Here is an 11,758-nt window from a genome sequence, read left to right on the forward strand (position 1 = left end):
GTAGAGCGTGGCGTAGTGGGTGAAATAACCTCACATTACAGGTTTTTCCACCAGTGGCCGATGGGATTCTTTTTTTTTATAGAACAGGGGGTAAACGGGCAGGATAGACCCTGATAGACATGGTTGACAGAGAGGAGCAGTCTCGATGGAGATTTAGCTGTGAACGCCTAACAGCTCTCAACACATCTGCTCGTAGTCTAGCTGACTGATTGCAAGACTTATAAAAATAAACAATAATAATTAAAAATATGCTTTAATATTGTAACAAATACTTAAAACTAATGATGTACAACCATATTAGTATGTTCGATTTATTATAACCAAATATCTTTGTTTTATATAATTTCAAAATATCACTATTAATAAAAGGTATATTATATAATAGAATAACCGTATACTAAAAAACTACTTATACAAGCTCATTCTTCCATTTAGTTTTATCTTGCTAACAAAAATCTTTCCTAGGATAGGTATTTGATATATCCAAGCAAGTAAATATAGCTGGCCAGGCCACTGATCAAGTAGAATAAGGTATCCGGAATTGAGTAGACTCCTCAGAATGCAAAAGTTGTAACGGTTTTTATTAATATATTCATAAAACACAAACATTTTAAAAATGTTTTGTTAGCTTAACAGGCTCTGTAATTTCCAAATAACAAAATTGCATAAAAATACATTGAAATGGGTATAACAATTGGAGTACCAGAGTGGTTGTGGTAATAGTATTGTTTATTTATTTTGACAAGAAATACTTTTTAGTTTGCAAAAGCTGAACTTTTTGTGTATTTAAAGTTACCAAATGGTATGTAACAATGGTATATTAGGTAGTATTTGCTGCTATTTCCACTACCAAACAGCCCCATGTTCAGTGTTAATAAAATGGAATGCAACATTTATAAAAGTTGTGTATTGTGTGTGTGTTGTGTACCTATTCACAAATTAATCAATAATATTTGGCTTGTGCACATATCATACTTGACTTATTATTAAATAAAATTAAAAAATAATTTTATTGTATCTCACCTTAACTTAAACAGGTACATTGTTCTAGAATTAGACATATATATATAACAGTATATTTATTCATATGTGCATTATTTTTTATTTCTTCAATCCTTGATGGAATTTTAAAACTTATTGTCTTCAATATACAAGAGTAGGTTAAATGGTGTTGACTAGGTAAAGTACCTGGCCACACTTTATATACAATATTTTAATAATTGCTCCCTTAATGTGTTGTGTACTACTGTCAAATTTCAGTGTAGTATGTGGGTCTATTTATATGCAATAGGTCGAAAACATTTGGAAACACATATGTTGTGTTTAGGCCAATAAGACCATATGTGAAGTACTTATAGCAACATTCAACAAAGATTTTGTGTTTATTGTCTAAGCTATCTTCAGAGTTTCGGAGTTCGTTCTTGTCTCTACCGAGTAGAGCACATACGACTGCGTAAGAAAAAGATTTAGCGATTGCCCGGGTCGCTAAGACACCACAGAAACCAAGAGTGGTTCTGAGAAGGAGACATCCAAACATCTCAACAGAGGGCCAGATGATGCGGTAGGGTGGTGCGAGGGATCCCTGAGGTGGAGACATATTTCCTAACTGGTAGTTAATCCAAGAGCCAATTAGGATTCCTGCGCATACACTCACTATCATTGTTGTGTCACCTCTGAAATATTAATTAATGTTTTATAGTATTTATTATCAGAGACTAGTTATCTCAAAGTATGAAATTAAGATAACATTAACAAATATGTCTAAATAGATAAAAATGGTTAAGCTATGGAATTTGCCCACAAATGATATTTATTAAAGCATGCTTTATAGAAACATTTTTTTGCTTGATACATTTATAAACATTTTATTTTAAATTTAATAGGTTTGGGTAATTTGTAAATATCCCAATTCACTTACCGTGTAGGTGTCCACTTGTCGGATTGTGGGTGGTAGACAATGACAAGGATAGAAACAGTGAGCACTACCAAGGGTGCTGAGTGGCTGGTCAATAACCACCCATCCAGATGATCTACAAGAGGAATAAGCACCAACAACAGAGTAGATGCCAGCACTAGACCCGCTGCAATGTCCTGAAATATTATACCAAATAATTAGAGAAATAAAGATATAGGAAAAATTAATTAATAATTACTCATTTATTTGATAAATTCTTTTACACATCCAAAACTTAAACTAACCTTAAAATATAATAACTAAAATATGTTATTAATAAGATCCCTTTAGGCAAGGTTTCAAAGATGTTGTCAGCTTGAATAGATAGACTAATTCTTTACTAAAGTAATTGTACAATTGTATACTCTTAGAAAACCTATATTAAGGATTTATTATATATAAATCTATTTTACTGATTAAGAGAAACCAAAGAAGTGTTTTATTATCTTGTTTAGTATTACCAATTTTGTTGAAAAAATAACAACAAACTAGAAATTAATGACTAAATTAAGTTCTAGTTTGTTGCACCATAGCAGAGTAGAACTTCAAATAAAATTATTATGAAATTTATAACACAACTTTTTTAATGAAAATATTTACAATTTAGTAGCATGACAATACTTAATGTACTTACCAAAACACTATGCATTCCTAAATAAACTCTACTAACACATATTAAGGTGCACCATGAAATGGCTATAATGAGACCCCAATGCATTGGATACTGATATCTATCCATAGTATAAAACAGAACAGAGAAAGGAATTGAAACGCCAACCATTGCATGGGTTGATGGCATACCATACTCTATTGCCCATTTATCTTGTAACTTCTTGACTGGGTAGCCAGGTCTTGGCCAGCGGATTATATCTTTAAAACCTTGACCTGGAGTTAAAACATAATATTTATAATTATTCATTTTAAAATAACAAATAATACTGTACACATTATTATACATTTACTTTTTTTCCTAAATATTAAAATTGAATACCTCAATGCCTATAAAATGATTTAACAAAAGAAGTGTTAAGTAAGATTTGAAACCACATTATTATGTTTTGTTTATGAAAAATCTCTGTAAAAAGAACAAAGCCAAAAAGAAAACATAATTTGAAATAAGACAATGAAAAAAGTTTTTCATTAAACTAAATTATCTTAATCCCTTACTTTCAATGAACTAAAACTTTTGAATTTTACTTTTAAAATTTATAAATATTCATGAAAAATAAATACAATCCAATTTGTTCAATATTTGCATTGCAAAAAAAAAACACTTTATAACAGTAAAAAAAATAGTTTTCTTTTCAATCTATCATCAATATTATATAATAGCAATATTGATAGAAATTTAGAAATTGACTTTACATACAAACCATTAACTAAAACTAACCTATGTACATAACAACTGTCCAAACAAGTACTACTCTCCGTCCTACTGCTCCATCTACATTCCAAAACCAGAATGGTATGAATGTTGCATAAAATATCTCGTCTCCAAGAGCTGTTCCTATTATAAACAAGTAATACCAAAACTTATTGCTTATCATAAGGTCCAATTCATCAGGGCTACTCTCCTCTGATGTCTCTGTGTCACTTGAGGTTAGAGAACTGCCAGATATATCACTTGGAATTCTTTTATGTTGTTTAATATCAAATTCTTCATATTTTTCAAGTCTATCAGAATGTATTACACTGGTTTCATCTTTGTTGTTTATTTTTTTATATACAATGCCGAAAAAATTCTGTACTTTAACCACAAGAAGGGGATCCCTAAGGTAGTCAATTATATTTTCCCACATTATCAAATTCATTTTATTCATACAGCTCTATATGGCTTAGAAGCCCCTGCAGAATACAAATCACTTCATACACTTTTCTTGAATTAGGCCTAGGTAGTTTAAATGAAATGGTGAATTCAAAATAAAAGATAAAGTTTAAATTTTAATCTAAGAATAATCACTTGCAGTTCTAGTCTTCAAACGGAATAAATTGCAGACAGATTTAGATTTTTTGGAGTTTTTGGCCTGGTTTCTTGACTAATTGACTTACTGACTTGACAGATTGAGATATTGAGAAAGAGCAAGAGTAGTGTTAACACACAATAAAGTATGACAACAACTATATAGGCACAGATGGTACCTAGTTTAATTTATCTGTGATGATACTGAAGGGTCACCCACACTTAACTGCTGTTAAGTTGTATTACTAGGTACGTAAAAAGCCCTTAGAATAATATTATTAACGGAAAATGCTTATCGTTCCTATAGATAAGAAACCTAGGACCCTAAAATTCGATGGCATTCTTTTTAGTTACACGTCAAATTAAAAATCTCCTCCGGTTTTTCTTAAGTTGGTTAAAAACAGCCAAGTACAGTATTTGTACCTATCGTTATCTTCCGTTTATTTTATTTTTATTACCAGGTCGTTGGTAAAATAGATTTATAGATTTAAAAAGGGAGAGGATAGTGAGATACTAGAAGACTATTATGCTCCTAGACGAGGAGATACGGTGGAAATTTGTTTTTTTCTTCACGACGACTGATTAAAAACTGATTACAACACTAAAATATTGTACAGGACAGAACCAAGGGAAAATTATATAATTATCGAATTATTCTCATTTCTTCCGGTGGCGACGATCATTTAAAGGAGTCATTGAGAGTTGGAGAAAAAGCTATAAAAAGTTTTTCACGTAATTTTTTTCCCATTCTGTTGAGATCAAGTTGAAAAAAGTAAAAACTCGTCAGCGTATTTTATTCTATTGATCGAGTAGGTTCGAAGGAAATTACTTTCATTTAATTTCATCGAGCCGGTGCGAGCCTTCGAGCTGTGTGTTTTGTGGTCTAAACGGTGATTTTTACTCGACTTCGAGTAAAACTATCGAGTAATACCGTATGACTGTTATCGTATAAACTCAGGAAAACAGATTAGATGAAAAGGCGAAACTCGAATTCATAACAGCGCAGCCCCCTGAATAGGGGGAAAAATATTTAATTTTTTTTGCTTTTGCATATTACGTTCCTGATTTTCAAACTTAATTGAAGTCGGACAGATTGTAAAAATAGGTTCCGTGTGACAAACCTCAGAAATTGTATATTCGTGTAATATTTTTTTTTAAGGTTTTTGTTCATTCTCTTTTTACTAATAATATTATATGCCAGGGGGAGTGTCTTTATCAACTGGTGAGGGTATCCTGGGGGTTTTCTGGGGAGAAATCAAATTAAGCCTGGGGTATTTGATATTTTGAAGTGCGAAGACCATCTGGCAACACTGATTCAAATTGTTTATTGTTGCCAATGGACTTTGTATCCGGCTAATAAATAAATTAAAAAAAAAAGAAGTGTTATTGTTATTTCAAAGTTCGAAAGGTTGTTTATTTACATAAATTACATTTTCAATTATTCTTTCAAGAAATTAAGGAATTTGTAATATTAATATTTATTCAGTTATTGTAAATAGTGTATAATTCAGTGTAGTAAGTTTTCAAGATTTTATGTAAGTGCATATTGTTTTAACTTGTAATTTGTTTTCTTTGGAATAAACTTTCAAATTCCCTATTTAGCGTAAGAAAATAATAACATTATCGTTTTCTCTTTCCGGTTTTATTAACATCTTCTTAAAGACCCATTATTTAGACGTTTTTGTAATAAACATTTAAGGGAAAATATTTCTTATGTAGCTTTTCTGAAGGTGGTTAAATTCCTTTAGAATTGATCCCATCCTTTTAAAAACAGTCTTGCACAACAATATTATGGATTGTAATAACACTAATTATATAAAATAATACTACAACAATAATATTTTGAGTTACAAAAAACTTCTGTAAGGCAAATATTGATGGCTATAAAGTGTAAATAGTTGACATAGGGACAGTTCTTGCTTTAAGTTTGTATTTGAAAAGTTCATATAACAAATTGCTCTGTCATATAAGATTACTAATAAATGTATGATTTAAAAAAAATGTCTATAAAATATTTGATTACTTTAATATGGAATTTTAAACTCATTTAAAAATAATTAAAAGAAAATTAAATGAAAATCTTATTTTATTTAGTATATTGTATAGTATGCACATTTTATGGAAAAAAACATTTGTATAAAACATAACTGTAAGCTAGCTTTTAAGAATATAATAATCAATTAATAACAATTCACAATGAAAGTGGATATGATATCTCGCGGTCAGCAGATAACATGTAACAGTACATACAAATACATACTTGCTGCCCACTCACTGATATCACTTCAGTGTATTAATTATAATATTCCCAGCATACTGTTGGTTTGTATGCTGTATAAATTTATCATTGTAAACCTCAAATTTGAATGTAATAAAATTTTAAATAATTATACAATAAATAGTTGTAGTTATATTTCTCATTTAGATTTATTAAATGTTATCATATCAAGATTAAAGCAAAAAAATTAAATTAACAACTGGAGTTGCGGGACAAGTTGTGTAATATTTAAAGAACACATAGATAAGGTTTCTTTAAGTCAGTTCACAAGTGATGTGACAACAGTGTGTTCGTAAATACGTTGAAAGTTACTAAGACATAGTTATTATTCACAATTATTCTGAAAAAGTAATATTTTATGACCATCAAGTGTTTAATACTTATTAGTAGTGTGACTTCTTAATGCCAATGTAAAAGTAAGTATAAAAAGCTTATATAAAATTAATTTTCTATTTTAAAATCTATTTTATTAAAAATCATTTTATTTACTTTTATAAGTAAAATTCTCAATATACAGTTACGTTTACCTTTCACTAATGATTTCACTTTGCGCACCGCTTTGCTTCACCGGCGTCTATTGTTAAATAGACGCCGGTGAAGCAAATTTCGCTGGCTGTGGTGCATATAATTTTGTATTCACACTTTATTATTTGATACCTTTTCAAACTATAGGTAAATTATAAGACTCTTCTTAATTAGCTAAACAAAATAAATGTAATAATAGTGTAAAAATAACGTGTTTACTTGTCCTTTGTTGCGAAACTGTAACTTACTTAACTTTAATTTACGTGTTTATTTTGTAAATACATGGATATGTAATTTTTTTGCAATGCTTTCTTACCAATATTTGTAAACGATAGGTACCACTGACAGAACTTGCTTAAAGAAATACTCTATTGTTGACGATGAGCATTGTAAACTTGTAGGTTGGCGGTTACGGAGCATGGCCTCTGAGGAGGGAGCTAACGCGCTCAAAGTATACTGGGAACACTTCTTCAAAGCAGAAACAGGCACTTATGAGGTATAATTATAATATTTACTTATCCTAATGCATAAGCATCAGTAAAAAAATGTCTCGAATATGTCTGAAGTAATTTTATCTTTGCAGAAATCAACATGGCTAGACTTATTTTTAGCAGAGTTCATTGTGCGTCTAGACGAGGGCTGCAATCCAAAGGAATTAATAAAATTTTGGTAAGTTTTTTTTTGCAAAAAAAAATGAAACAATTAATAGGTGATATCCTTTTTTTTATTATTTATTGTGCACATATTCTATTATCTGTTACAGCCCAGTAAGTGGTGTGGTGTCTCTGGTAGGTTGCGAGTTACTTTGCGGCATCCACCGAGTCACCTCATCCATCAACACGCATTACACGCTACCGCTACCCGCCACGCTAGATGCTACACTCGCTTCTGACGTCACACCCGTATTACCTGACACACAAACAGAGTCATCAGGTATTTAAAAAATATATATATATTTGTCCGAGGCTAATTACGCCACGCGTTTCCATTAAATTTTACTTTTATTTTATGAAAATCTAAATATATTTTTTCTTACGAGGTTCGAACCTTATACTTTATTGTTAGTTGAATCTTAAATGATCTAATTAAGTTACTAATTAACTGTTCTCGAATCTCGAGTATTTTTCGAAACAGTGAAAATTCCGATTAATTATTACATACAAGTTTTTTATCTCCTAAAAATCTGTATCCACAAAATTTGTTCACTGTGATTCCCTGAGAATATCTGCAATACTCATACTTTGTATAGATCGCAAAGACAAAGGAAATAAATAATTTATTTACGTTAGAACAAAATATAAAAATATTTTTTTCAATTTTGTAGAAACGGCGGCGGCACTGAAATCGTCAAGTCTATTTACGCGCACCAATACACTGAGTTCTGCGGAGATCCTTCGCCAGTATCTGCTCACGGGGCTTGCTTGGCGCTGTCTGCTCGTGCTTAAGGCTTTGGGAGTCGAGGTACAAATTATATAGGTCATTTATTAATTATCTTATAGCGTTACAGAAAATATATGTTTACAGTAAATATAAACTAATAAAAGTGCAATAAAAGTTAAGAAATCTATTACAAAATTCATAAATACTGTTAAATAAAATAAAATATAGTTTACAAAAACAAAACACTAATTAAAACATTTGATAGAGCATTTAGTAAGTGGGTAAGATTGTGTAAAATATTCATAGAATATTTAAGTGTCACCTTTCTTTCGAATATTATTTCTAAAATTCGGCCAGTAATTTGTGCTTATTCGTTACATATTTTCCTCTTTATAATATCATAAAGTAGGAAGAAAAGATTTCGCGTTGAAATAGACTTATAAAATAATAATAATTATATAGTAAATCTACTTTAAATCATTACACTAAAATGGTTTAATCAATCAATTTTTTAAATAATTATGTATAACAAAAAAATATTTGTAAATAAGCGTGTTTCAAATTTACCAGTGTTCTCCTGGAACATTTTTGTGTACATCAGAATTTTAACAAATAACAATTCGAGTAAAGATTGCTTCAATGATTGTTGCTTGGGATAAGAACCTCCCAAGCCAAGGTCATATATTTGTATTTCTTATTTTCATTCGAGTATTAGATATACATATATTATATGTATGTTATATCTTTTTTATTTGTAAAAATGCTAATCTCAGCCACTTTTCTTGTGCGTAAGCATTTTATAATTAATTAATAATTAATACCATAGAGTACCTAGTGAGATTACATAAGTTCTATTTACTAAAATGTTTTTTTTTTTTTTAGTAAATTGATGAAACAGATTGATCCGAAGAATTATATTATAATAAAATAATATTTTTCATGTGTTTTAATCACACTTTTGCGTCTATTTTACTTAAACTTACTAGAACGCTGATAAGTGAGTCATGATCATCCCAACCGGATCTTCGGGTTAAACTTATTATTAAACATGAACTTAAGATTACGTTACCCTGGTTACCATTTATATAAAAAAACATCGTAACTACGGTAACTCTTTCAATCAAAAAAAAAATCAAAATTCATTTATTCAGTCCAGATGCGACCTAAGGCATGCTTGTGAATGTCAAAAACGTTTACAAAATTCGCGAAAGAGCAAAACTACGCCATCCGTTCGCAAGACTACCAGGAGGTCTTGTTCTGAGAAGAACGGGCAAGAAACTCAGCAAGTTTTATCCTCCCTTTACATACAATAACGCTTTCTCCTTTATTGTATGGCTTTGTGAAATTTGGCAAGGAACAGAAAGAATTTACACCGTTCATATATTTAAATATATTAAGGGACTAAATCTCAAATGACAATCTAGTTAACGGGTGCAGTGCTATCTCGCTACATTATACAAGTTGTAAAACATTGAGACCCGCGACCTGCGATAACCTGTGTTATGAACGTATTGTACCTATGTACAGCTAATTCTCAAACCTATAAACCCCTAATGTATAAAATATTTAATGCCAAACATTCAATTGGTTTTTCAAGGCACGGGCTGCGTATAAAAATATGAAACATTTTTTGTTTAGCCGATAATTGAGTCCTTTATACTATATGAAAAACATTGTTCACCTAAGTGTCTATCATGTAGGTGATAAATACAGATTTCATACCGGAACCGGAATTAATATAACTAAACCGCTGTGACTAAGACTATTAATTACAAAGTAAAAAAGCACTTTTTTTTGTATATTAACGCCTTTTATATGTTTGTTTATACCTCAATTTGTTTGTCTGTTTGTACTAATTTTGTGGTCCAAATAAAAAATATATATTAATGTCCGCTACACAGAGGCTATATTTAGTATCAAACCTGTTTGTGTAGTATGAATTTGCATATCTACGGTACATATTTAAAAATAACCTTTTACCAGGAATTTTGCTGTACCTTACTACATTAAATTAAGTACAACTTAAATTTAGCTTATTAATAATGAACCATTTTATTTACAAATAAATTAGTCATATTTTTTTGCATTAATTAATTTTAATCAATGCTCCTTAGTAACACAGTTATTAAATAACACGCGCACATACATATAACTATGTAGTTTAGCTGACGCACACCCTGAGTGTTTACAAACATATGTTCATTCTACATGTATATCTTCATAAAACATAGAAAATTGATAAAAGATAAGTGTTTTTGTTACGATATTTCCAAGCCAGCTAAGTCGGGTGAACAGCAGTTTGTATATAAATAAATATAATCCCTATGATATTCATAGATTAGGATTATTTAGTACTATTTTTCTTAAAGTGTAATCCCTTTCATAAAGGGTCCGAGTGATCGGGGTTCGATTATCGGTGTAAAAATTAAATTTGTAAATTGTTCTCTGCTGGTTGTTGGACCGGAATAGTCTATTCTCTCAAGTCACACATATGACACTATGACATTTAACTGTTTGCTCAGTGGCGTATAGGAATATTAATTGATATTTATGTAATCTAATACTAATTCCAATGTATGTCGGAGACTAATGATGTAATTGCACCTCGGCAATTTTATGAATAAGACTGTTTCTAGCATACAACACGTGTGTGTGTATGTGTGGATGTGTGTGTGATTGTGTATTAGTGAAGTGACCGATTTGAACTATATATATACATATTCTTAGAAAGTGAGGACTAGTGCAGGCCCCAGATCATAGTCATGTCTTGACCCAAACATAAATCGGATCCGCCCTTGGCCGAGAATGACTTGTGGAAACACTTTACTATAAGCCCAAATCAACTTGCCACCTGATTTGGCGATAATGACACTTGGCGAGGTGCCTAGTTAACTTCTGCGTGTAAAAGTTTAGAGCTGTAACAATTTTTAGGGTCTGTCATGTTGCCGTCAATTGAGCTCTGTGTTGATCTGGTTGTTTGGGGAGCTAAGTGCAGCAGGTCGTGCTGCCTCAACTCGGCAGAACATAACAAGGCCACCCACTGCGCCTATACACCAGCTCTTCTCTAATAGGTATGTCAATTCCATATGGGCATGCTAACTTTGAGACTTCTTTGTAAAATTTGAATATATATATTATTAGTTAATATAATTATTAGCATTTTATTTTAATTAGCATTTTCATAAGGATTATTTTCTAGATGGTGAGAAAAATTATTTTTAATACATTTATAGTTATCTGAATTATTTTATTTGCTACCATATAAGGTTGGGAGAAAGAAAAAAGTAAGAATTTTTTGTTTTTTTTTTAATTTAAATAAAAACTGTGATTCATATGCATATGCTAATTATTAAATATTTATATGAATCACATGAACGACCTTAGTTTGATTTTAAATATATCTAATATATATAGATATGTTTAAAACCTATCTTTTACTATTTTTGTTTTTGTATAATAATATATAAAAGCCGTTTCACCTGCTAGACATTTATTATATTATGTTCTCTTGATACCTCATCTTGATTCAAAACATTAAATTTTAATGGTATATAATATAATAAGGTAAAACATTATTTCTATACAGGATATGGTCGAAACAAAAGGCCAACGGAAATCAAACGTTAGCCTCGCCGGGTAAGGGCTCTATTGCAACGAGGTA

General features: G+C 30.5%; 2 protein-coding genes across 5 annotated transcripts in view; one reads left to right on the forward strand and one right to left on the reverse strand.

The window, feature by feature from the left end:
• Positions 1-245: 245 nt before the first annotated feature.
• Positions 246-4,034, reverse strand: LOC111003686 (sphingosine-1-phosphate phosphatase 2). Its single transcript, XM_022274335.2, has 4 exons — positions 3,345-4,034; positions 2,589-2,839; positions 1,919-2,091; positions 246-1,673 (listed from the first exon to the last, which is right to left on the reverse strand). The coding sequence occupies exons 1-4, from the start codon at positions 3,772-3,774 to the stop codon at positions 1,250-1,252; spliced, it is 1,278 nt and encodes a 425-aa protein (XP_022130027.2). The 5' UTR covers positions 3,775-4,034; the 3' UTR covers positions 246-1,249.
• A 1,291-nt stretch (positions 4,035-5,325) lies between these two features.
• LOC111003661 (lysosomal-trafficking regulator) overlaps positions 5,326-11,758 on the forward strand; it is a 49,759-nt gene continuing 43,326 nt past the window's right edge. For 2 of the 4 annotated variants that reach the window (XM_022274288.2, XM_022274290.2), the window contains exons 1-7: positions 6,388-6,608; positions 7,119-7,213; positions 7,301-7,386; positions 7,481-7,650; positions 8,042-8,178; positions 11,029-11,168; positions 11,684-11,755. In XM_022274288.2, coding sequence (XP_022129980.2) covers positions 7,136-7,213; positions 7,301-7,386; positions 7,481-7,650; positions 8,042-8,178; positions 11,029-11,168; positions 11,684-11,755 — 683 coding nt within the window. In that variant the 5' untranslated portion in view covers positions 6,388-6,608; positions 7,119-7,135. Of the gene's footprint in view, positions 5,450-6,386; positions 6,609-7,118; positions 7,214-7,300; positions 7,387-7,480; positions 7,651-8,041; positions 8,179-11,028; positions 11,169-11,683; positions 11,756-11,758 lie in introns of those variants that run through there. The other 2 variants (XM_022274289.2, XM_045629468.1) reach the window with 2 other exon arrangements.

This window comes from Pieris rapae, chromosome 9, assembly GCF_905147795.1.
Source record: "Pieris rapae chromosome 9, ilPieRapa1.1, whole genome shotgun sequence".
Lineage (NCBI taxonomy): Eukaryota > Metazoa > Arthropoda > Insecta > Lepidoptera > Pieridae > Pieris > Pieris rapae.